This window comes from Stegostoma tigrinum, chromosome 20 (assembly GCF_030684315.1).
Source record: "Stegostoma tigrinum isolate sSteTig4 chromosome 20, sSteTig4.hap1, whole genome shotgun sequence".
NCBI lineage: Eukaryota > Metazoa > Chordata > Chondrichthyes > Orectolobiformes > Stegostomatidae > Stegostoma > Stegostoma tigrinum.
This window is the reverse complement of record NC_081373.1, coordinates 57425152-57451766: the sequence shown is the minus strand read 5'-3', so window position 1 is coordinate 57451766 and position 26615 is coordinate 57425152. Positions and strand designations below refer to the sequence as shown.

Here is a 26615-nt window from a genome sequence, read left to right as displayed (position 1 = left end):
GTGATTGTGCTGCTGGAGAACATATACTATATAATCTTCACTGTGCTAAGAACTGCCCTGGAAACTACTTTAAGATTATCTGTCAGGCTCACATTATGATTTATTTCATGTGGTAGAACCTACATTGGATCATTTTTGCCCGTTCTTTACATAGTGTTCTCCAAACACTGCAACTTTTTGGCTGAATAAAGGCCCATGGAGGATGTCAATCCCAGATGTAAATTCCCATAAAAATGTATTGAACAGCGTCTTGAGCTTGTTCTGCCTGGTTTGAATTTAAACAGTTAGCTACAACAGTTGACAGTTACTATTACATTTCTATGATAAGAGTAGTCCAGCAAAAATCACTCCCCCTTATGCCATACAAATCATTGCTTACCTCTAATGTTGGAGTTTTTGCATTTCAGTCCAGATGAGTGCAAATTGAGAATATTCTACTTCAAGTCTCTTTTTAGTAATGTTTAAATCATGTACAACTGAACAATTATTTCTACATTAATGAATTAGATAATGTGTCTGTGTATAACATATTCAAATCTATTGACAATGCAAAGTTAATGAAGAAATATAGAACACAGAAACATAGAAAATAGAAATAAATCATTCAACCGTTCAAATCTGCTTCATCATTCAATACGAACATGGCTGATCATCCAACCCAACACCCTGTTCCCACTTCGCGCCAATACCCTATCTTCCTTTTACTTTGAAGAACTGTATCTAATGCCTTCTTGAAAACTATAAAATTTTGGCCTCAACTGCTTTTTGTGGCACAGAACTCCAAAGGCTCACCACACTTTGGGTAAAGAAATTTCTCCTCATTTCACCAGATTTACCAGAATAAGTCATGAAGAAGAGAATATGAAAAAGGTTGAGTCGGCTAGAATATGTGGATAGAATACAATGTGGTGAAGTATGCAGTTAGTGGTAGCAAAGGTGAAATAAAAATCATTAAATAGTGAAAGACTGAAAAATGTATTCAGAGTGAACTGGGTGTCCTCATGCATGAACATGAATTGTAGAAAGTTAACGCGCAGATCCATCAAGAAATTTGTTACAGGGAAGCTGATGTATAAGAATAAAGTAGTTTTCCTAAAATTTCCAACATATTGGTGTGGTCACAGTCAGGGTGTTGGGTGTAGTTTCTGAAGGAAGGATATATTTGGCCTGGACGGAGTGCAACAAAAAATAAAAGCAAAGCCTAAAAGCAAGTCCTGCAAATGCTTAAAATACAAAACCCAGGGAGTCAGGCAGCATTGTAACAATTAACATTCCAAGGTGAACTCTTTCTAAAGAAGAATCATTTTACACTTGAAGTGTTAACTCTGTTTCTCTTTTATTTCTTTATTCTGTAACAACCATATCTCTTTATTTTTCTTCATGTTTGATTGTAGGTTAAAATAGGAAAAGAACCATTTTAAAATCAAGGGCTGTGGAAGGAATTGCTGCACTTAATAAAAAATATTACTGGAAATCATTCAGAGTCGTGGTTATGCTGCTGGTTTGCAAGTAGCTGGGGAGCAGTGATAAAACAAAATGGCACTGGGGTGTGTATGCAGAGTGAGATTCAGCAAACAACAAATTACTGATTGGTTTTACAATTATGATAAGTTGGGATTGCTAGAGGTCATCAGCTTGACAATTCTCTGACTGACCCCTAGCAGGTGAACAGCTTAATTTTTACGATGCAGAGGGACAAAATTGAAGGAACCGATTCTATAAGTCTCTGCAATAAAAGTAACCAAGGCATGAAACAACCCTGTTGTTTTCTCCCAACAGTTGCTGTCGACTGTTGCCTTGAACTAAGAAACATCGTACTTAGTATCCCAAGCACCCTGAGCCTTTTGCAAAGAAGTGAAAGAATCCAGAAAGGAGACTGGAGAAAAGAAGGTCTTGGGAAGCAAAAGGAAAATCTCATTAAATCCTGTAGGCTGGTGTTTCCCTAGTGTTTTATCCTTTACCCATCTAACCAATTTGATTTTACTTCTCTGTGTTTACGTATATGTGTGTGTAAGAGTTTTAAAAGTAGGTTAAAGATTCAACCAGTAGCATTAAATTTGACAGTTAATAGTTTTGTTTCCTGGTGGCTAGGACTTTTGTATTTGTAACACACAGTAGTTCTTGTTAATTACAGGAATATAGTCAGTGTTTCTTTAAACCTGAGGGCATCAAAAAGGTAACTTAGAGACTTTGAATACTTTAATAAATCATTGACTTTTGTGGCAAACCCAGGTGTAGTAGGGACAATATTCAGTGCACTTTCCAAAGTAGTTGTAACAATCCTTTTATAAGACATGTGTGTTACTAATAAGGCTAGCATTTGTTCCCCATCTTTGAACCCAGGAATATAAATGTACTCCCACTAGACAGGGAGAGTGCAGGAAAATGGAGTTGAAATTGCAGATCAGCCGAGATTGCATTAAATGATGGAATAGGCTAGACCGAGCTCTATGGTCCACTCCTGCTCCTATTTCTATTTCTGATGTTCATAATATTCGCCAACGCAAATTGGTGGCTCTGTTGACACATTTTTCCAATGAATCAATGAATATTAGTCTAGGCTCAACCTTGGAGAACAGTCAGTTGGATTGCTCCCATATCCTAAATTCCACATCTTCAGCAGGTGAAGAAGGAGAAAAAGATAATTTTTTAATCCATGTTATGAACTTCTTCTCTGGTTTATTTGTTATACAACAGGAACTGGCTGCAACCTCTGCTACATGGAAGAAATGAGAAACATTGAAACAGTGAAAGGAAAAGAAGGGAGGATGTGCATCAACACCGAGTGGGGAGCATTTGGTGATGACGGATGCTTAGATAACATCAGAACTACCTTTGACAAATTGGTGGACATCAATTCATTAAATATGGGACATCAAAAGTTAGTTAATGTATAGTATAGCATTGCTTTTCATTGCAAGTTTCTTCTTTTCCTCATCTGAAGTTACCATTGCCAGCGTGTGAGTGGTCGATGCCTTTTAATAGTGGCACAGTTTGGCATCAAGGTACATACTGTGTTAGGCATTGCATTAAGTCCAGTTATATGCATCTTCCATTATGGATAGTGATAACAAGCATGAAGCAAGGCCTAGGACACAGAAGCAACATGCTGTTGGCCAGGGATCAAAATTGAGACTTTAGTATCATTGGAATATCAAACAAGGAGACAACTCAGTCCCGCATGACTGTATCAGAGATAATGGGAACTGCAGATGCTGGGGAATCCAAGATAATAAAGTGTGAAGCTGGATGAACACAGCAGGCCAAGCAGCATCTCAGGAGCACAAAAGCTGACGTTTCAGGCCTAGACCCTTTATCAGAGAGGGGGATGGGGTGAGGGTTCTGGAATAAATAGGGAGAGAGGGGAGGCGGACCGAAGATGGAGAGAAAAGATGATAGGTGGAGAGGAGAGAGGTGGTCACGGTTGGGGCCAAATTGGGAAGGCTTGAATGTAGACTGTAGTCCAATGGGGATGATCCGGTTCCATAGGAATGAGTTTTTCAATTCATCTGAAATCGTCCATTCACCTCCCTGCCCTATCCCCAGTCTGCTTTTCTCCCCTTTTCACACATTTATCCTATCCTTTTTCTCTCCAGCCTTTCAGGTAGTGCACTCCATCTCACTGCTTAAAACTATCTTTCTTCTCTTCTCCTCTGGTCATTTTGTCAATTATTTTAAAGCTGTGTCCTATCGTAAGAGATGTAAAGACTGAAATCCTCACAAGATTTAAGATGTATTTAGAAACCAAGGAATACACAGTTTGTGGGCCAAGAGATGGAAAATGGGATTAGAATAGTTAGGTACTTGTTTTGGTCCGGTGCAGACATGATGGTCCAACAGACCTTTTTCTGTGTTGTAGACCTCTGTGACGACTTGATCTATTCGACCACCATCAGTAAAATGTTTTCTTTACTAACATTAAAACCCATTGAAGAATTATAATATGGTTACAGCCTAGAAGGAGCCCATTTGGCCCCTTGTAACAACACTGCCTCTTTGATTTGGAAACACACCTCTCATCCAAAAAACTGCAGCAAGTTAGATAAACACAATTTTCCCTTGGAAAAGTTGTTTGCCTTTTCTTAATGGAGTCTTATTTTCCTAAGTTATAGTTCTTTCTGTTCTGAATGATAATTTCCTAAAACCTCCCCTCCACTCAGGTTAAACTGACTGGCCTGCAATTGCTCATTTTATCTTCACACACATTTTTGAACAAGGGTGCAACATTTACAACTCTCCAGTTGTCTGGCACCACCCTGTATTTTGGGAGGATTTGAAGATTAAGGCCAGATCCTCCAAAATTTCCTCTTTCACTTTTTCTATAAGCTTTGGATGAATCTCACCTGGTCCTGATGTCTTGTCAAATTTAAGTTCAGACAGTCTTTTTAAACCTCTATCAATTTTAAATCATGTAGAAATCTCAACTCCCTCTGCTTTCACTATGACTTTGGCGCTATGTTCTTCCTTTGTTAAGACAGATGCGAAGTACTCTGTATGTCACAATGCCCCTCTTCCAAGTGTTTACAGTCATACAAAGACTTCTGAGTTCATTTTTATGTTCGTTGCCAGTTTCTTTTCACGCTCTCTTTTTGTTTCTCCAACTTGTTAAGCTCATGTTGTGTAAAGTGGAGGCAGGAGGTTCCCTCATGCCTGCCTGGGGGCAATTCTCATTGTAGTGGCGCTGGAGGGAGCACCTCACCAGCTGCTGTTCTTTTAACACTGCAGAGGCAGCCTCTGTAGAAGACTGAGACTCCACAGACAACCATTTCAATTTTAACCATAATTATTGTTACGGAGGGAAAATATCAGGATAAATTTAACAAAAATACAGTTTAGAATACTGGATTCTGATTTTTTTTTAAAACCACTCAAACTCTTGCACGAAACTCTCTTTTATTTCCTAGATTTGAGAAAATGATCAGTGGAATGTACCTGGGTGAAATTGTGCGCAACATACTGATCAACTTCACAAAACAAGGACTTTTGTTCAGAGGTCTTATGTCACAAAGTTTAATGACTAATGGCATTTTTCAAACCAAGTACTTGTCTCAGATAGAGAGGTAAGGAAAAATGGCAGGGTATACTACTTATATTTGTTTAAATATTGAGGAACATAAAGTTTTTGAACATCATGTATTAAGCACATTCCTAGGTACATGTACCTTGAACCTATCATATCGCAGTATTTCAAAGGCAGTGAACATATGAAATTACTGATTAGGAGCGTGACTAATTAGTGATTAGGCCACTTGGCCACTCTAGCCTGCTCCGCCATTCAATTTGAATGACTGATCTGGTGACTCGACATTCTTGCCCATCTACCCATACCTTACAAGTTTTAAGACAAGGTTTTCATCACCTTTTAAAAGAGCAGTGTTCCAAACCCTCTCACAAACAAACCTAGCTTGTCCAACCTTTCCTCTTCTGATTCCTCTCCATTCCAGGTGTTATGCTGGTAGCCGGTCCCTGAACTGCTTCGGACGTATTTACATCCTTCTTTAAGTAATGTCACCAATACTGCAAACAGAACTCCAGTTTAGCCTCACCACTGTCCTGTATAACTGACGCATAACCTCTCGACTCAATTTCTCTGGAAATAAACAATAAAATGCAATTAGCTATTATCTTTCCTAATTACTTGTCCAACCTGCATAATACTACAACTTTTAAGATTCTTGCTCTGCAGCTACAAAAGTGACTCCAGGATGGTACATTGCCTTCCTGGCACCAGGGTCAAGGATGTCACTGAATGGCTGCAGGGCATTCTGAAAGGTGAAGGTAAACAGACAGCGATCATGGTACGTATAGGTAGAAAAGGTGATAACATCCTCAAGCAGAATTTAGGGTGCTAGGAGGTGGATTAAAGAACAATAATCTCTGGATGAGTTCTGGTGCGCTGTGTGAGTGACTATAGAAACAGGTTAGTGAATGAAAGCTGGAGAGATGCTGCAGGAGAAAGGAATAACAGAACCCCTACAGTATGGAAACAGGCCATTCAGTCCAATGGGTCCACACCAACCTTCCGAACAGCATCCCACCCAGACCCATCCCCATCCCTGTACCCTATACCTGTAACCCTGCACTTCCCATGGCTAACCCACCTAGCCTGTACATCCCTGGACACTATGGGCAATTTAGCATGGCCAATCCACCCTAACCTGCACATCTTTGGACTTTGGGGGGAAGCCAGAGCACCCAGGGGAAACCCACACAGACATGGGGAGAATATGCAAACTCCACACAGACAGTTGTTCGAGGGTGGAATCAAACCCAGGTGCCTGGTGCTGTGTGGCACCAGTGCTAACCACTGAGCCATTGTGCAAGTGACTTTAGATTTCTGGGACATTGGAACCATTTTTAGGGGTTGTGGGATCTGTATGTGGTGGACAGGTTGCACCTGAACCAGAATGGGACCAGCATCCTGGGAAGCTGAGAGGGTTTAAACTAACTCGGCAGGGGGTTAGGATCCAGACAGAAGGTTCACTGAAAATGAAAGACCAGAATTAGAGGAGGCAGCAACGTGGGTCTGGAAGGCGCAGACATCATAGGCATTGCAGTTAAGGTATGAGAGAGGTTGGGTGGGATTTATTTTAATGGTAGATGTCTGACAAACTAGGCAGGTAAGCTAAGGGCACAAATTAAAACATGGGGGTGTGACCTCATTCACAGCACTGAGACATGGTTGAGAGACAGACAGGTTTGGCAGCTCAACATTCCAGGTTACTGGGCAGTATGCTTAGAATGTGAGGAAAATATTCTCACCCAGAAGGTGATGGAAATCTGGCACTCACTCACTGCCTGTAAGGATGGTAGAGGGAGTAATCTCCATAACATTGAATAAATATTTAGATGTGCACTTGTCATGACAAGGCATAGAAGGCAAAGGGGAAAGTGCTAGAAAATGGGATTAGAATAATTAGATGGTTATTTTGATTGTTGCAAACTCAATGGGCCACAGGGCCTGTTTCTGTGCTACAGATCTCTATGACTATGACACATGGATCTTTCAGCATCTGAGAACTCTGCAGCCACTCACCATATGGATAAGGGTAATACCTGAAATTTGACTGTTCCTTTCCTCCAGATACTGCCTGGCCTGCTGTGTTCCTCCAGCCTCCTGTTCTCTAATTTGGATAATATACCGTCCTTATATCCTCTTCTCAAATCCTTTTCCTATTGTGTCACTTTAAATTAGGACCATACCTTTGGTTCCTTCATCGAAGTTATTTACGTAAAATGCTGAGCCTGCAGCACCAATTTTGCCAGCTAAGAAATTACATTTTTATGCCTACTCACTTGTAATCATTTATCACACAAATATGTTATCCTGCTTTTGAGCTGTGAGCCTTTATTTCCTGCAGTAAAATCTGATTTGATACCTTATGAAATGCCTTCTAGAAATCCAAGTACGGTGTGTATCATCAGTTCCCCTTATTCACAACATGTTACTTCCTTAAAAGAACTTTAATAAATTGGCTAAACATGACTTCCCTTTCACAAAACCAAATTCACTCTGCATGATTCCCTTGAACTTATCTAAGCACCTTGGTATACTGTCCTTAATAACAATTTCTAACACTTTCTCCATAACAGAATATTAAGCTAACTGGCCTATCTTTTCCAGCTTTCCGATTCCTTGCCTTTCTAAATAATGGAGCTACACTTGCTATTTAACAATCTAATATGACATCCCATGAATCTAAGGAATTTTGGAAAGTTAAAAGCATTGTATCACTGAGCTAGAAGGTTCATTTTCAGACGTTTCGTCACCATTCTAGGTAACATCATCAGTGAGCCTCCGACGAAGTGCTGGTGTTATGTCCCGCTTTCTATTTATCCGGTTAGGTTTCCTTGGGTTGGTGATGTCATTTCCTGTTCTTCAGCGAGCAAACTCACATCCAGAACCTCAGCCTGAGCTACAAATCTTCTCAAAACTCGCTAACATTGTGTCAAGTATTTCACTAGACATTTTTATTTTAAGGCCTAGGGTGAGATTTATCAAGACTCGGTGACTTGTCAATCTATTACTCAAAGAAATTACTCAGTACCACTTTCCTGGTGATTGCAATTTTGAGTTCCTTCCTACCTAACATTTACTGATTTACAGTTATTTCTAGAACGTTACTTGTATTCTGTATTGTGAAGACCGAACCAAAATACGAACTCAATTAGCTTGCCATCTTTTTAATTTTCATTATTAATTCCCAGACTTTGACTATAGGAGCTTGTTAAAACTCTTACTTTTTATTTATATTCCTGCTTAGCTTTCGCTGTCTAAATTTTGTGGGTTTCTGAAATATCCCCTAAAATGTCAGATACTGAATCTGTATTGACCTATCCTTCAACTTGCTAGTTTGCTTTTGCTAGCTCTGTTTGTAAGTTCTTATGATTTACCATAATTGAGTTTGTCATAGACCCACTCTTCTCTCCCTCAAAATGAGTGTAAAATTCAATCTTGTCACTGTTCAACTTTAGAGGTGCCTTCACTCTGAGGTTATTAATTAATTATATCATTGCACAATTCCGGATCTAGTATAGGCGACTATCTAGTTGGTTCCATAAAAGCTATGCTGGAAAAATACTATTATCTCCTTATGTATGCACCATTTGTTCATTTGAATCTTCCTGTTTATAAATAGATTGAATCTGCCATGATTATTATGATGCCTTTCTGACAAGCTCTCATTTAGTCATAGAGACATACAACATGGAAACAAGCATTCAGTCCAACTCGTCCATGCCTGCCAGATACCTAAATTAGTTTAGTCCTATTTTCCAGTATTTGGTCCACATCCACTAAATCTTTCCTATTCACATACCCATCCAGATACCTTTTAAACATTGTATTGTACCAGCCTCCACCACTTTGTCTTGCAGCTCATTCCATACACACACCAACCTCTGTGTGCAGGAGTTGCCCCTTAGATCCTTTTTAAATCTTCCCCTCTCAGCTTAAACCTATGTTCTGCAGTTTTGGACTCCCCTACTCCGAAGATGGGACCTTGACTATTCACCCTATCCATGGCCCTTGCGATTTTCTAAACCTCTATAAGGTCACCCCTCAGCCTTCGATGCTCCAGAGAAAATAGCTCAAACCTATTCAGCTTCTGCCTACAGCTGAAACCTTCCAACCCTGGCAACATCCTTGATAAATCTTTTCTGAACCCTCTCAGGTTTAATAACATCTTCCCTAAAGCAAAGAGGCCAGAACTGAATGCAGTTTTCCAAAACTGGCCTAACCAATGTCCTGCACCTGCAACAATGACTTCCCAATTCCTATGTTCAATGCACTGATCAATAAAGGCAAGCGTACCAAACTCCTCCTTCACTACGCTGTCTACCTGCAACTCCACCTTCAAAGAACTATGAACCTGCACTTCAAGGTCCCTTTGTTTGGCAACACTCCCCAGGACATTACCTTTAAGTGTTAAATCCTGCCCCGATTTGCCCTACCAAAATGTAGCACCTCACATTTCTCTAGATCAAAGTCCATCTATCACTCCTTAGCCTATCGGTCCCTCTGTTCAAGGTCCCGTTGTTCTCTGAGGTAACTTTCTTTGCTGTTCACTATACCACCAATTTTGGAGTCATCTGCAAATTTACTAACCATACCTCCTATGTTCACATCCAAATCATTTATGTAAGTAACAAAAAGCAGTGGACCCAGCACCGATTCTTGTGGCACACTGCTGGTCACAGGTCTCCAGTCTGAACAGCAACTGTCCACCACCATCTGTCTCCTACCTTCCAGCCAAGTTCTTTTTCTATACTCTATCTATCACGTAGTTAGTGTTAAGGGGGCTGTACACCATTCCCACAAGGGACTTTTTGCCTTTATAATTTCTCATCTCCATCCAAACTACTTTTATATCCTGGTTTCCTGAATTTAGGTCATCCTTCTCTGTTGTGTTAATACCATAACTAAGTAACAAAACCAGCCCTTAACTGAATTGATTAGAATTGAATTAGGTTTTTCTGTCTCACGTACTCACATGAGTACAGTGAAAAGTTTACAAGTCATCACTTAAGGTGACAGCTTAGGTCCAAAGTTATAGAATCTTACTTAAAAAAGCAGAAAATAAGGTAAACAAAATTAAAACATGAAACAATACAGTCCTTCTTGCTAAAAGGTAGAAAAACAAAGAAACACTGTTAACAGTTCAACATCCTATAAGTGCCTGGCAGTCCCTCAAAGGGCTTGACCTCCCCCGCTTCGGGCTTGACCCTGTCCCTACCATTGTCCCAGACTACTTCTCTTGCCACCTTGCAGTCTGCTCCTGCTCTCGCCACCCCGGGCTGCCTGCTCCCACTCTCGCTGCCGGCCACCCAGGGCTGCCTGCTCCCACTCTCGCTGCCGGCCACCCAGGGCTGCCTGCTTTTTATTCAGCTTCCTGTCATTCCTAAATCTCATGTGCCCTTCAATACTTGGATCTCAATCTATGTCATCCTGCAGTCATATCTCTGAAATGGCTATGAGATTGCACTTCACCTTTTTCTTTCAATTGCAAAATGCATTCAGATACAGAGGCTTTAGTTTTCCCTCAGTTCATTTGTAACTTTTAGCCCTAGGTGTACTGACTTATTCTTCCACTTGTACTTGCTATCCCTTCATGTCATGGTCTGTTATCATTTCTCATATTAATACCCATCTATTTTGCATTATCTCTGGTCTTTAATTGACTGCATCTTCTCAAACAAAGACCTTGGCCCCAATATTTAATTTAATTATTTTCTGCTTTCCTAGTTATGTGGCTTGCTTCAGCGCTGGCCCAGCAGGGTTCAGCTGTAAACTCTGCCAGTGGTACAGCTCCCACTTTCCTGATGCCAGTGACCAACAAATGAATCTGAGCCTGCTCTAGCACACCAATCACTTACATTTCACTAATCTTATTTGCCAATGTCAATTTGCATGTGGTTCAAATAATACCATTGACCTTCCGCTTCTTAATTTGGTGCCTGGTTCCTCATTCTGAATATGCATAATCTTATTCCTTGTTCTGTCTATGCCAATGATATTATAGAGTCCACAACAACTTGATCCTCCCTGTTCCTCTCAGTAAACTAACATTGGACAGGCTGCACAGCCTTCTCACTCTTTGCTACAGAGAACAGTGTCAACTCGCTTCACTGTAATACATCTTTCCACCACTTGAATTGCTACTGTGCCATGGTCAGTTAGCCTATCTACACTGCAGCTCTCACACTTTTCCAAAAATTCTGCAAGACTGTCAAACATATTGAATAGATGCAAAGGTTGAGTCATCTGCAGTCCTGCACTCTGGATCCCCTAACATGCCTCACCCACAATCACACCTCCTTTCCATGACTAGTGATCAAATCAGAAGCCCCTAACCTGCAACAAATTATCCAGGCCAGCTCCCTCTTTCTTAGTGCACGACAGTGTCAGTAGTTCAGCCACCAGCAGAAGCTTCAGGAGTAGTAAATATTTGCTGCAGGTATGTTTGCCCTGGATCACACTGGGATCAAGGAGCTCCCACATTCTGCAATCACAACACATCGTCAAAAATGTCCCCGACCGCATCTCTTGCATTTCCCACACTTCAGTCCTCACACCCTCTCCCCGCAATAAAAACAAATAAGAATTCCCCTTGTCCTCACGTATCACCCCATCAACCTCCAGATTGAATACATCATTCTCTGCCACTTCTGCCACCTGCAATCTGAACCCACTATCAAGGATATATTTCCTTCCCCACACTTAACCTGCCTTCTAGAGGGACTACTCTCTCTGTGACTCTCGTCCGCTCCACAGTCCCCACTAGCCCCACCATACCTAGCACTTTTCCCTGCAACTGCAGGAGGTGCTACACCTGCCCCTACACCTCCCCCTCACCCCATCCCAACCCCAAAAATATCTTCCACATTAAACAGACGTTCACCTGCACATCTGCTAATGAGGTATATTGTATCTGCTGTTCTCGCTGTGGCCTCCTCTACATTGGGGAGATGAAGCGGAGGCTTGGAGGCTGCTTTGTGGAGCACCTACACTCGGTTCGCGACAAATGACAACACCTCCCAGTTGCGAACCACTTCATCTCCCTCTCTCAACCCCTGGACGACATGTCCATCCTGGGCCTCTTCCAAATGCCACCCGGAAACTGGAGGAACAGCACCTCATATTCCTTCTTGGAACCTTACAACTTAATGGTATCAATGTGGACTTTACCAGCTTCAAATCTCCCCACCCCAACTTCATCCCAGGACCAGCAACCCCCCCAACCTCGCCTCCCTAACCTGTCCATCATTTCTCCCACCTATCCACCTCTCCCTCCTCACTGACCAAACCCTATCCGAACTTCCAACTTACACTCACCTTTACTAACTTCATCCCCGCCTCCTTGACCTGACCGTCTTCACTCCCACCTATCTGTTCCACTATTTACCTTCTATCACCGCCCCCCTCTCTATTTATTTCAGAACGCCCTTCCCCTCCCCCATTTCTGAAGAAAGGTCCAGACCCGAAACATCAGCTTTCCTGCTCCTCTGATGTTGCCTAGCCTGCTGTGCTGTTCCAGCTCTACACCTTGTTACATCAACTGTCCTGCTATTCTTACTGTGCCCTAATTAAATATAAGTAAATGACAAAAGTAAATGAATATTTCTTCTCACTACCACTTAAACCTTAGGGTCCTCCACTTACCCACTCCTCTAGATGCTGTTGACGGCCAGTCTCAGGATTCCCTGCTTGCCCACTCTTCTCCGTATGCTGATATGGCTGTTTCTGGGTGCTATCCTCAATACTGCTGGATCTGCTCTTTTGAATTACCCAACTTGAATTAACTTGATGTCAGGGTTATTGTTGTTAAGTGGCAAATAACACCCTTTTTTAAAATCATCTAAACACAGTGACAGTCTGGCTCTGCTCCAAATCCGTACAATCCTTCAGAAGCTTGGCCTGGACAGTTCTTGTGACGACAGCATCATTGTTAAGGAAGTGTGCGGTGTTGTTTCCACGAGAGCAGCTAAGATCTGCGGTGCAGGATTGGCTGCTGTTGCTGAAAAAATAAGGCAGAGCCGGCACTTGGATTATTTGGAAGTTACTGTTGGTGTGGATGGAACTCTCTATAAGCTTCACCCACAGTAAGCATTTTGACCAATTCTACTGCTGCAATGTCAAATGACTATATATGATTGTGTAAAGTTGGAAAATGTTTTCTGTAACAACTAAGTAGCTATGAAATGATACAATAGAAGTTGAATAGGAAAAGAATACAAGAGTACAAATACAACAAAATTTGTTTCTCTGTATCCCCTCCAGTGTAATCAAACTTCCCACTGTGCTTCACAGATAACCAAAAGCTTGGTCAGAGAGGTAAAAATAAAGGAATGTCCAAAGGAGAAATGAGTTTTAATAAAACCACAATGCATCAGGAATAGAAGGAGGCTATTCAGCTGATTGAGTCTGCTTGATCAATGTCTGCCATTCAATGAGATTATGACGGATCTGACAATCCTCAACGCCATTTTCCTGTCTCACCCTCAATTGCTTTATTGATTAAAAATGTCTGTCCATCGCATCCTTGAACATACTCAACAACCCAACCTCTATAGTCCTCTGTGATAAAGAATTCTGCGATTTATGCACAAGGACTTCCAAATTCCTCTGTGCTGTAGCTTTCTGCAGTCTTTCTCCATTTAAATAACATTCAACACTCTATTCTTCTGCCAAAGTGCATGACTCACATTTTCCCAAATCATATTCCTTCTGGGAAGTTTTTGCCCACTCACTCAATCTGTCTATCCCTCTGCATATTCTTTGTGTTATCCTAACTCCTTGTCTTCTCACCTGTTTTTGTGTTATCCTCAAACTTGGCAATAATACATTCTTTCTACTCATCCAAGTCATTAAAATAGTTGTAGCCCCCATACTGATTCCTGTGATTGTCTACTAGTTAGGAATACCATCCTGAAAATGTCCCTTTTATGAAAATATTTCCATAATGGCTATAAGATAATACCCATTAAGCTATATTTGTGCCATTAATTCATTTGATTTCTCTGGGTACTACATCCATTCAAGTAATTCTGTTTTTTTTAACCATTTTTCCATAGTGCTGTTTTTTAATGTTTGTACACATTCTCCCTTCCTGTCTCACTTTGGGTACTGCTATAGAAGTCACTGCCCTGCAATGCTGCCATATCCTCTTGCTTTATAAGTTTACATTATCCGTCTCCCACCAAACCCTCTTTTTCGCCCACACCCCTCACAATCAGTTAAAAGCCCTCTGTCCAGCCCTAGTTATTTGGATCTGCAGGATACTGCTCCCAGCAATGCTCAAGAGAAGTCCATCTCAATGGAACAGCTCTCCTCAACCTTTGCACTACTGCTAGTGCCCCAGAAACTAAAATGTATTCAACCATAGCAATCCTTTGAACCTTAGATAACAAAGTGTGAAGCTGGATGAACACAGCAGGCCAAGCAGCATCTCAGGAGCACAAAAGCTGACGTTTTGGGCCTAGATCCTTCCCGAGATGTCAGCTTTTGTGCTCCTGAGATGCTGCTTGGCCTGCTGTGTTCATCCAGCTTCACACTTTGTTATCTCAGGTTCTCCAGCATCTGCAGTTCTCATTATCTCTGATCACCATTCTTTGAACCACTCAGTTAACTCCTATGTTAGTTTGCCCATGGGTCAGATAGTAATTCTGTGATCATTATCTTGATGGTTCTGCATTTTAATTTAGCTAATTCTTCAAAATCTTTTAGCAGAACCTCCCTTTTTGTCCCCTCAGTATCATTGGTTACAACATGATAATGACAACTAGATCACTCCCTTTTACTTCAAGTTCTTCTGCAGCCACAAGGGGATATCCTTAACTCCTTTACTAGGCAGGCAAGCACAGCCTTAGGGATTACAGCTCACAGCTGCAGAGAACACCCTCTATTCCCTAATTATGCTGTTCTCCACCAGTATCACATTGCTGTTTCCTCCACAGACTTAAATGGCTCGTTTGTACCATAGTCAATTTGATCATCCTCCCTTTGATCCACATTCTTATTCTCACATAGCCTGCAAGAACTTTGTAACTGTTGGACAGTTGTTGGGGCCTATAGTCCTCAAATACAACCTCTGGGTCCTCATTATTGCCTCAGCTACAGTCACACCCTCTTGTCTCACAGGCCAATTTTGAATGATCTAGTCTGAGAGATGTGATAGTGCTCTGGAACAAAGTGTCCAGATAGCCTACCCCTTTTCCTAGAGCACTGTCTGAAGCTCAGACTAGCTCCTAATTAGGATACAAGGTCCTTTGATGTCCTGAAAGATAGAGAGAGAGGTTGGCAAGGATGATTAGGAGGCTAGCGTGCAGGCTCTTAGTTGGGGGGTTTGGAAGAGATTGGCAGGAGAAAGCATGGAGGGTTTTGAAAACAAGGATGAGGATTTTAAAATCACACCACATGATATCACGAATGGTTGAAAATCCTGAATACAAAGGTTGTGTGTCCTTACAACATATTGGCAATAATATTGAAGACCTGTGCTCCAGAACTAGTCACATGCCACAGCCAAGCTGTTCCAGTGCAGCTACAGTATTGAAATTTACCCAACAATCACAGCAAGGCTATGGTACAGAAGGAGGCCATGGTGTTCGTACCAGCTCTTCAACAGAGCAGCATACCTAATACCAATTTCCTGCTTTTTTGCTCACATCTCTGCATATTTTTTCTATCCAAATAATCATTGTTAAATGTCTCAAACACGTCCATCACACTTCTGGGTAGTGCAGTCCGTATGCTAAGTATTTGCTGTGAAAAGCATTTTTTTCCCCTCACATTGGATTTGTTCCTTTTGCAAATCACCTTAAATTTATGCCCTCGCATTCCTGGTCCTTTTATGAACAGGAACTATTTCTCCCTCTCTGCTCTATCCAGCATACTCACAATTTTGAAAACCTCTATCAGATCTCATCTTCGCCTTCATCCCTCCGCAGTCCCAACTTCTATTCTCATAACTGTAGTTCCTCTTCCCTGGAACCATTCTTATGAAGTGCTTCTGTACTCTCCAATGCGTTCACATTCTTCCTATAATTTGGCACCCACAACTGTGCACAAGATTCTAGCTGAGGTCTAATAAGTGTTTCCCCTTGCTCTGTACTCTGTGGGTCCATTAGTGGAGCCAAACACACTGAATGCTTTATTAATGCTATCTCCACCTATCCTGCCACCTTCAATGATCTGTGAACAAATACACACATAGTCCTCTGCTCCTGCATCATCTATGGACTGTAACCCCTATTTTACATTGTATTTTGGTTGGAAGAATGTAGACAGACATCGCTTCATACTTCTCACTATCCACACGTTCCACCAACTTATCAATGTCCTTCTGGTTCTAAGCTGTCCTCTTCACTGTTTACAATTCTTCCAAGTTTCTTGTCTTCTGCAAGCTTTGAAACTGTCCCCTGAATACCAAGATCTAGATCATGCGTCTGGACAAAAAAAGGTCCCAATAACAACCCCTGGAGAACTCTGCTACAAACCTTTCTCCAGCCTGATCTGAAAAACATCCATTGACCATCACCCTTTGCTTCATATCACTAATTTTGTATCAAAGTTGCTAATGTCCCTTTTATTCACTGGGCTATCAATTTCCTCAAGGCTGTTGTGTGGCTCTGTATCAAACAGCTTCTGGAAGTAAATTTACACTACATTAACAGCATTACTCTTACTGAGCCTGTAAGCTTGTTAATCTGAGTGGTCTTTCATTGTTGGGCTTATTCTGATAACTTTTCTTGAATAACACTGTAGTATGGAAAATTGCGCTGGTATGTCCTCTGCACAAATCCAACTCAGCTAATTACCAACCCAGCATCTACTCTCACTCATCAGCAAAGTGATGGAAGGGGTCACCAACTGTCCTATCAAGTGGCAATTCAGCAGTAATAACCTGTTCACTGATGCTCAGTTTGGGTTCTGCCAGGACTACGTGGACTCTGACATCAATTCAATCTTGTTACAAGCATGATTTAAAGAGTTCAACGTGAGGGAAAGTGGGACACTACGCTTTATGTTAAGGTAGCAATTCACTGAGTGTGGCTCAAGGAGCCCTACCAGCAATAGAGACAGAAATGAACTCCTCACCTAACACTGTACCCATGTTCTCCAGGATTCGCACACCACTTGTTGCTCCTACATTTGACTCTAAAGGGGACTTGTTATGACTGTATTCCCCTCAGAACCCTTATGAATGCCTCCCACTGTTCTGCTGTAGACTTTCCCTGAAGTAAATAGGGTGGCATGGTGGCTCAGTGGTTAGCACTGCAGCCTCACAGCACCATGGACCCGCGTTCGATTCCAGCCTCGGGTGACAGTCTGTGTGGAGTTTGCACGTTCTCCCCGTGTCTGCGTGGGTTTCCTCCGGGTGCGCCAGTTTCCTCCCACAGTCCAAAGATGTGCAGGCTAAGTGGATTGGCCATGCTAAATTGCCCATAGTGTTCAGGGTTGTGTGGGTTATAGGGGGATGGGTCTGGGTGGGATGCCTCAAGTGGCGGTGTGGACTTGTTGGGCCAAAGGGCCTGTTTCCACACTGTAGGGAATCTAATCTAATCTAATTGTTTCCAGTATATTTTGACCAGATCCTGCTAATTTTAAACAAAATCTGCTTTATGCTAATCCAACCCATTATTTGCAGACCATCATTTAACTTTTCTGTAACAAACTTAAAACATATGGTGTTCTGTTGCTATCACTAAAATGTGCCTCTGCTGTCACCTTGAATGCCTGTCTGGCTTTGTTCCCCAGAAATAGGTCCAGCACCACACCATCCCTTGTTGGATCTTCTACATGTTGTTATTAAAAGCTCTCCCAAATACATTTCAAGAGATATGTCCCCTCTAAACTTTCAATTAATGTTGGGGTACTTGAAAGCCCCTATATATATATATATATATATATATATACACCCCATTATTTTTGTGCTCCTTAGCGAATTGACTATGTATCTATTCCTCAATTAACTGCTGACTGTTTTGGAGCCTATAATACACCTCTACAAGTGTGACTACCCCTTTATATTCATAAGTCTACCCAAAAATTTGAGAATCCGCCCAAGATGACATCTTGGAGACAGCACGGTGATTCAATGATTAGCACTGCTGGTTACAGCACCAGGGACCCAGGTTCAGTTCCAGCCTTGGGCAACTATCTGTGTAGAGTTTGCACGTTCTCCCCATGTCTCTGGGTGCTCTAGATTCCTCCAAAAATGTGCAGATTAGGTGGATTGGCTATGCTATTGTATCCAGGATGTGCAGGCTAGGTGGATTAACTATGGGAATTACAAGGGTAGGGGGCTGAGTCTGGGTAGGATGCCCAGAGTGGGGCAGTGTTATCTTTACTGCAGTAACTGCATGTTGATACTTCCTGAACATGCTATAATAAATTAGTTAACCATGACTTCCCTTTCACAAAAGTCGGATGGCTTGGCCTAATCCCATTATGAATTTCTAAGTCCTGTATTCATTCACTGCTATAACTGCTCTTGGGAGTGTTTTTGATGGGAATGGTGCAGAGAAAGCTTTACTGTGCATCTAGTCATGTGTTGAACCTGTCCTGTATGTTTTTGAATGGAAACAGCGTCAAGGGAGTTTTAACTGCACTTTAGAAGAGTAGACTGTTTTAATTTCAGTTTAAAAGTGTAGAGAGGGCTTTAGTGTGTATTTAACCCTGTGCTGTCCCTGTCCCAAGAGTGTTTGATGGGGTTGGTATTGACATAAATTTACTTTTAGTGCAAATAATGGAGCGAGTTTTGCTCTGTATTTGACTCTGGGCTGTTCCAATTCCAGGTGGGGAAGATTTCAAGGGAGTGTTACTTCCTGTTAACTTTAGATTAAAAAGAAAAAAAACTCTTTACTCTTATCATTTTTGTGGTCTGGGCATTAGTTTGTTTTATTGTTTGATAGGCAGTCAGGTAAAATTTGCATTTATTCATAATAATATACATATATAACAATCTGCTGAGTGAGCAGATTGGAGAATCATACATTCGAGCAGAAATTTCTATGTGATTGGTACAGCACAAAGCAGTGGCAGCATTTAACCTACTAGTATTTCAACTCATTACTTTAATAATTGGCACTGTTGTGTGTATTATTTTAGGTTAGTTATATATCCTGAGTTCATTCAAATGATTCACATAAAACTTTCAAAAACTCCCCTCACCTTGCTTCCTTGAAGAAAATGTTTCATTTTCCTAACAATAAATTACTTTCCTTTCAGTTTTTCTACCATCCTAGAGAACACAGTGAAGGACCTGGCTCCAAATTGTGACATGACTTTTGTACTTTCGGAGGATGGCAGTGGAAAAGGCGCAGCTCTTGTTACAGCTGCAGCAATTCAGCGAGATAAAGATTCAAATGCTCAGTCCAATAGATAACGGATAAAATGACACCTGCCAAAAATCACACCTACTTGTTGAATCTACTACAGGAATAGGAAACTGGCTGTGACATTGTATTACTGAATGATCATTTCTATGCAGCTTTATTATTAATATAGGAATTTTTCAAACATAAATGTGCTTATAATATCATTTTGAAAAGGAATTCCCCTTACAAATCTCTATATTTGGGGGTGGGGGGTGTCTGAAGTATGGATTGCCAATGAAGAGTGTTTACGTTTCACAAACAATGAATTCTAATTTCAAAATTATCTTAAAAACACTAAAAACCAGTGAGTCACAAAATCAAATAATACTTCTGTAACTGGCTCCAAATTTTCTGTTGCATTAATTAAAGGTTTGGTGCCTCTGCTAAACAGAGTGGTCAGAAAGTAAAGTGTAGGTACTTTTACTTTTTGACAAACTGTCTAAATCAGGCTGAGAAATGGGTCAGCAAAATGTCTGCTTGAGTATATTTTGTTTTTGTGAGAATACTGAAGCTTCTGCGTCATTTGTTATCATTAACCCACACACACCAAACACTATGGGCAATTTAGCATGGCCAATCTAGCCTGCACATCGTTGGACTGTGGGAGGAAACTGGAGCACCCGGAGGAAACCCACGCAGACACGGAGAGAATGTGCAAACTCCACACAGACAGTTACTCGAGGCTGGAATCGAACCCGGGTCCCTGGCGCTGTGAGGTGCTAACCACTGAGTCACTGTGCCGCCCTATATCCCAGAATGATTTGCATAAATTATACAATGTTAGGCTAATAGCACAGGAGTGGGCCGTTCCAAATTTAGAGTAGAAAGTAGATACAATTGAGGAAATGGCACAGAATTTTAATTTTGAAGACAGTCTAGGTAGTAAGGGAAGTATCCAGAATTGTACATGAAGCAGCTTGAACAAGAAAATAAAATGAGAAAATTTGAATTTGAAAAGAGAGAGGGGGAAAATAGTCTTAGAGAGAATTAAGAAGTTTGAGTTAAAATTTAAGGCAAGGGGTAATAACAGAAACAAAAAATATTTGTAAGTTCACTGGGGCACAACTTAACATATTAATACAGGTATTTCAGTTTAACTTTAGACTTTCTCAATACAGTGTGGAGCTGAAGAAACAGAGAGGGTCACACAACATCAGAGGAGCAGGAAAGTCGACGCCCAGTCCTGATGAAGGGTGTAAATGCGAAATGTCAACCTTCCTACTCCTCTAATGCTACCTGACGTATTGTGTTCCTCCAGCTCCACACTTTATTGACTCTAACTCGAGCATCTGCAGTTCTTGCTATCTCTGAGTAACTCTACACTTTAATCAGTAAAATATTTCCATAATTTTACCAGACAACAGGGTTCATTAGATAGAGATGACTGGTGGTGGCTGAACCTGAGGGGAGAAGGTGAGAAAGAGAATCTTTCATGGTTGCCTCAGCTGGTGCAGGAATAAACTTATGCTGTTGGCATCACTTTGTATTGCAAATCAGCTGTCCAGCTAGCTCAGCTAACTGACTCTCATTTATAAGGCAACAAGAGACAGTCTAGTGCAGTAAATCAGTACATTTTACTTAACAGTTAAACAATATCTATTAAAGCAGGACAGCGATGGGCTTACTACAGCTCTTGCTTTCTGGTTCAGCTTGGGACACAGATTGAAGACTCTGGTCTTTCTGTGTAAACACTATCTCTTTTTTTGACTATGGATTAAAATGGGAAAAAGGATGGTTTTTAAACTAAGGATTATGGAATGGAATACTGCAACTTTTAAAAAAACCGCTTGTCCAACACTCATTTTAAATGCTGTTTATATTGCTGCTAGTTCAAGCAGTGGTTAGGTTACTATTGATGAGTTGGACCTGGAGTACGTACATAGGGAGATTTAGCTGGCAAGTAGCTGATTGGACTGTGGAGTGATGACCAATTGTTAAGGATGAAGTTCTTCTACCTGCCAACAACTATGAGATCAGCTCCCAGGTGGCTGACTAGCTTGTGGACAATAGGATCAGAAATCATCAGGCCTCTGTAAAGGAAACAGCTGTCTTTTTCTCCATTGTTTAAAAAAAACGCCTTAAACCTGAAGAAAGCTAGTTTATTTTCCTTTCATCAGTTGCCGTTAGCCGTGGGTCTTAACCAATAAATCAGACTTTATAAGTGTCAGTCACGCTGAAAATAGCTAAGAAGTACCTGGAGAAGCAAGTTCAAGAAATAGCCCAACTGTCACCTCAGTGAACCATGTGGACAGGGACCACTGAACTCCTTTCCTAGTCTTTCCCTCCATCAATAATACCTATGTTTTAGTTGTGATCGTCTATGCAGAGGAATTTTTACAAAGAGGTTAAAGTTTTGACCAGTAATGATGCATGTTAATTCATAATTGTTTATCTGTAGCTAGGATCAATTTATTTATTTGTAATTATTAAGTACAGAAACTTGGATGGTGTGTGCTGTCAACCTGGCTTTAAAAGACAGGTAAATTGCAGAATTGTGCTAACTTTTTAAAAAGTCTTTCACTCTTGCAACAGGAATAGTGGGTTTTTATTTGCAGCATTCTACCCCAGTGAGGTATAAAGGAAGCTTGAGAGCTCATCTGGAATTAACACGAAATACAGGCTTATAGTATGGTTATAGTAAATTACTCAGGTGAGGGTAAAAGCTAAGTTGTCCTGCATTTTCAACATGGCACTGGGAAGGATTTCCTGCAGGTGGCAAGTTTGTTCCTGACAGTCCGAAGGGTATTTTCAATGACCTGATGGATTAACTTGGTAGGGAGGTAGCATAACCTATAATACTAACACAGTACTTTGGTTTAAAGGAAATACAAAAATTATCAGGTACTGTGGGTAGTGAAATATTGGAATTAGATAATATTCAGTTATAACTGAGCAGCTTAAGCATGGAGACAGAATAAAGAAGCTAGAAATGGCAGAGAAACACAAAGAAAGAGATGGAATTTACAGTTGAGCCACAAGTAAAATTAGAGGTGAACATGTGGCTTAGATTGGTGTGGAAGAACTGGATTCCAGTTTGTGGAGCACTAACATCAGGGAAGTAGGAGCTGTATCAATTGGATTGTCTATACCTGAACTGTTCTGGGAGCAATGCTTTTCCAGTCAACCCTACTAAGGAAGTAGAAACTGAACAAAAATACCAAGGAGTCAAATGTAGGAAGATTTAGCAAATCAAAGAACGGAAGTAGGAGAGGTAAGTAGTAATTTTGGAAGTAAAAGATCAGAGAAAGGCAGGAAAGAACAGACAAAAAAAATCCTTAGAATTCATTAACATTCAAAAATACATATTACAAAAATAACAAAGATAAAGGTCCTATATCTGAATGTTTAGCGTTCATGACAAAGTAAGCATACAAAGTAACACACAATGAAGTAACTATAATCTGTTAGCCATTATGGTGATGTGGCTTCAGGCTATCAAAGACTAGGGACTAAAGATCAAGAAGTTAGAAGCAGACAGAGCAAGACAGAAGGAGACTGCTTCGGAAAGAGTGAGAGAAAGAGCATGAGGGGAAGAGGTGATATTAGCTTCATGAACAGCAAGAGACAGTGCGGAGTTATCAGCTTTCAAATACAAGAACTCTCACCAACTTTTATGGATGCACCATAGAAAGATTTCTAGGGCTTGGTATGACCACTGCTCTGTCCAGGACCACAAGAAACTACAGAGAGTTGTGAACACAGTTCAGTCCATTATGGAAGTCAACCTTCCATCCAGAAACTCCATATACACTTCTCACTGCCTCAGAAAGGCAGCCAACAAAGAACCCTCCCATCCAGATTATAATCTCTTCCAGCCTCTTCCATTGGGCAGAAAATACAAATGTTTAAACTCAGACCAAACGATTCATGAACAGCTTCTTCCCTGCTGTTATTAGAGTTCTGAATGGACTTCAAAATTTCAAATGTAGTGTTGATCTTGTTTTTTGTGCACCTTCTTTGCAGCCATAACTTTGTATTCCTCACTCTGTTCAATCACCCTACGACCTTTGTATGTTATGATCTGCCCATACTGCACGCAAAACAAAACTTTTCACTGTACCTAGGTACATGTGACAATAATAAATCAAATCAAGAGAAATCAGGTCAACAAGTTCATCAAGAGAAGAATGGACTCGCATAAGAAGGGTAGCGATAGCAAGAGAGAAAAACAGTCAGTGGAATGCCCTTCAACTTGTTTCTTCCTGTACATGGCTAGTGTGACATCACAGGAAAAAAATAGGTAATTGGTGGAATTTCTTCCATTCATTTGTCAAAAGGATTCTGAACCAAACCTCTGTGGCAAAGAATTCCAAAGACCAAATCTCAGAAGAAATTCCTCCTCATTTCTATTACATTGGCACTGCTTTATTCTGAGACAATGCTCTCTGGTCCTATATTCTACCATGAGTGTAAGCATTCTCTCAGCATTTACCCTGTCAAGCCCCTCAAGAATCCTATGTCTCAATGAGATCACCTCTACCATGAGTGTAAGCATTCTACTAAAGTCCAATAAGCAGAGTCCCAACTTGTTTAGCCTTTGCTCATAATGGAATCCTTCAATACTGGGAATCATCCTAGCAAATCTTCTGAATAGCTTTCAATGCAATAGTATCATTCCTTAAATAAGGGGACCAAAGCTGCCCACAATACTCAATACGTGGTCTCACCAGCACCTTAAGCCGTTGCAGTGACACCTCCTTACTCTTATACTCCCACATTCTTGAAGTAAGTACCTCCCTAGTTTGGCATTACATTCCCCTCAGAATATACTGTAATATTATATTAGCTTTCTTGATTACTTGCTGAGCCTGCCTACCAACCTTCTGCAATTCATAAACCAGGAAACCCAGACCACTCTGCATCTCAGAACTCTGCAACCTCTCACCATTTAGATAGTGTACTTTCTATTTATTCTTTTTGCGAAAATAGATAGTTTTATACTTTCTCACATTATACTTCATTTGTCAGATCTTTGTCCACTCACTAACTTATCTATATCCTTACGTCCTCTTCCAAATCCACTTTCCAATCTAATTTTGAGTCATTAGCTACCATAGCTTCAGTGGCTTCATTCAAATTATTTATATAAATTGTAAAGAGTTGAGGACCCAGCACCGAGGCTTGAGGCATACCACTTGTGACATCCTGCCAGCCTGAAGACGACCCATTTATTCCTACTGTGATAATATGGAGATAGACAGCTAAACCAAATCAGCCTTTCTACCTCCGTATTCACAACACAGTAAAATTAAATCCTTCAAAGGCCAAAAAAGCCAACCAGCTTGTAACTGATGTCCATTTCAAGCCAACCAGCTTGTAACTGATGTCCATTTCAAGCCCACCGACTCCCACAGCTACCTAGAATACACCTCCTCCCACCCACCCTCCTGCAAAAATTCCATCCCCTATTCCCAATTCCTCCGCCTCCGCCGCATCTGCTCCCACGATAAGACATTCCACTCCCGCACATCCCAGATGTCCAAGTTCTTTAAGGACCGCAACTTTCCCCCCACAGTGATCGAGAACGCCCTTGACCGCATCTCCCGTATTTCCCGCAACACATCCCTCACACCCCGCCCCCGCCACAACCGCCCTAAGAGGATCCCCCTCGTTCTCACACACCACCCTACCAACCTCCGGATACAACGCATCATCCTCCGACACTTCCGCCATTAACAATCCGACCCCACCACCCAAGACATTTTTCCATCCCAACCCCTGTCTGCTTTCCGGAGAGACCACTCTCTCCGTGACTCCCTTGTTCGCTCCACACTGCCCTCCAACCCCACCACACCCGGCACCTTCCCCTGCAACCGCAGGAAATGCTACACTTGTCCCCACACCTCCTCCCTCACCCCTATCGCAGGCCCCAAGATGACATTCCACATTCAGCAGAGGTTCACCTGCGCATCTGCCAATGTGGTATACTGCATCCATTGTACCCGGTGCGGCTTCCTCTACATTGGGGAAACCAAGCGGAGGCTTGGAGACTGCTTTGCAGAACACCTCCGCTCAGTTCGCAACAAACAACTGCACCTCCCAGTCGCAAACCATTTCCACTCCCCCTCCCATTCTCTAGATGACATGTCCCTCATGGGCCTCCTGCACTGCCACAATGATGCCACCCGAAGGTTGCAGGAACAGCAACTCATATTCCGCCTGGGAACCCTGCAGCCATATGGTATCAATGTGGACTTCACCAGTTTCAAAATCTCCCCTTCCCCTACTGCATCCCTAAACCAGCCTAGTTTGTCCCCTCCCCCCACTGCACCACACAACCAGCCCAGCTCTTCCCCCCCACCCGCTGCATCCCAAAACCAGTCCAAACTGTCTCTGCCTCCCTAACCGGTTCTTCCTCTCACCCATCCCTTCCTCCCACACCAAGCCGCACCCCCAGCTACCTACTAACCTCATCCCACCTCCTTGACCTGTCCGTCTTCCCTGGACTGACCTATCCCCTCCCTACCTCCCCACCTATACTCTCTCCACCTATCTTCTTTACTCTCCATCTTCGGTCCGCCTCCCCCTCTCTCCCTATTTATTCCAGCTCCCTCTCCCCATCCCCCTCTCTGATGAAGGGTCTAGGCCCAAAACGTCAGCTTTTGTGCTCCTGAGATGCTGCTCGGCCTGCTGTGTTCATCCAGCCTCACATTTTATTATCTTGGAATTCTCCAGCATCTGTAGTTCCCATTATCTCTCAATAACTACTCCAAATGGCTCCTAACCAGATTTTTGAATAACCAATCGTAGATTTTGCTAATATTTAAGTCCAGACACTTGTTTTGCATCTTTAAAAGATTTAACAATTGATGAAATGTACAATAAACTTAGCAGAGAAAAATAATTGACCAACATCGTAATCTAATGAATGCCTATGCTTTAGTTCTGAAACAAACATGTTTGGCCCCCAACTCACACAAAAGATAGAGACAAACAGTTAAGGGATAAATAAAAGAAATATTGTTTTAAAAAACTGGCCAAATTTCTTAAGTTGTTTTCATGAATTGCTTCACCCTGTGAAGGTATGGACTCCTTGGTTGTTTTTCTTGAAATGTTAATCAGGGTCAATTTTTCAATTCACTCAGGTACAAGGAGTAATACTTCTAACTCAGCTTTCTGCTCTTTGGACTTCAGAGGTTAGGCAGGAAGCTTTCTAATCTTTATGTTGTATAATCAGCAACCAAATGTTTCTCCCAGAAAATACAGTTCAAGAGAAGACAACTTCAACTACACTC

At 41.5% G+C, this 26615-nt stretch overlaps 1 protein-coding gene across 1 annotated transcript in view; it reads left to right on the top strand.

Moving 5' to 3' along the window:
* LOC125462067 (hexokinase HKDC1-like) overlaps window positions 1-19388 on the top strand; it is a 98964-nt gene extending 79576 nt beyond the window's left edge. The window contains exons 14-17 of the mRNA XM_048551550.2: window positions 2698-2881; window positions 4905-5060; window positions 12868-13101; window positions 19232-19388. Of these exons, the coding sequence (XP_048407507.1) occupies window positions 2698-2881; window positions 4905-5060; window positions 12868-13101; window positions 19232-19388 (731 nt within the window). The remainder of the gene's footprint in view (window positions 1-2697; window positions 2882-4904; window positions 5061-12867; window positions 13102-19231) is intronic.
* Window positions 19389-26615: the final 7227 nt, after the last annotated feature.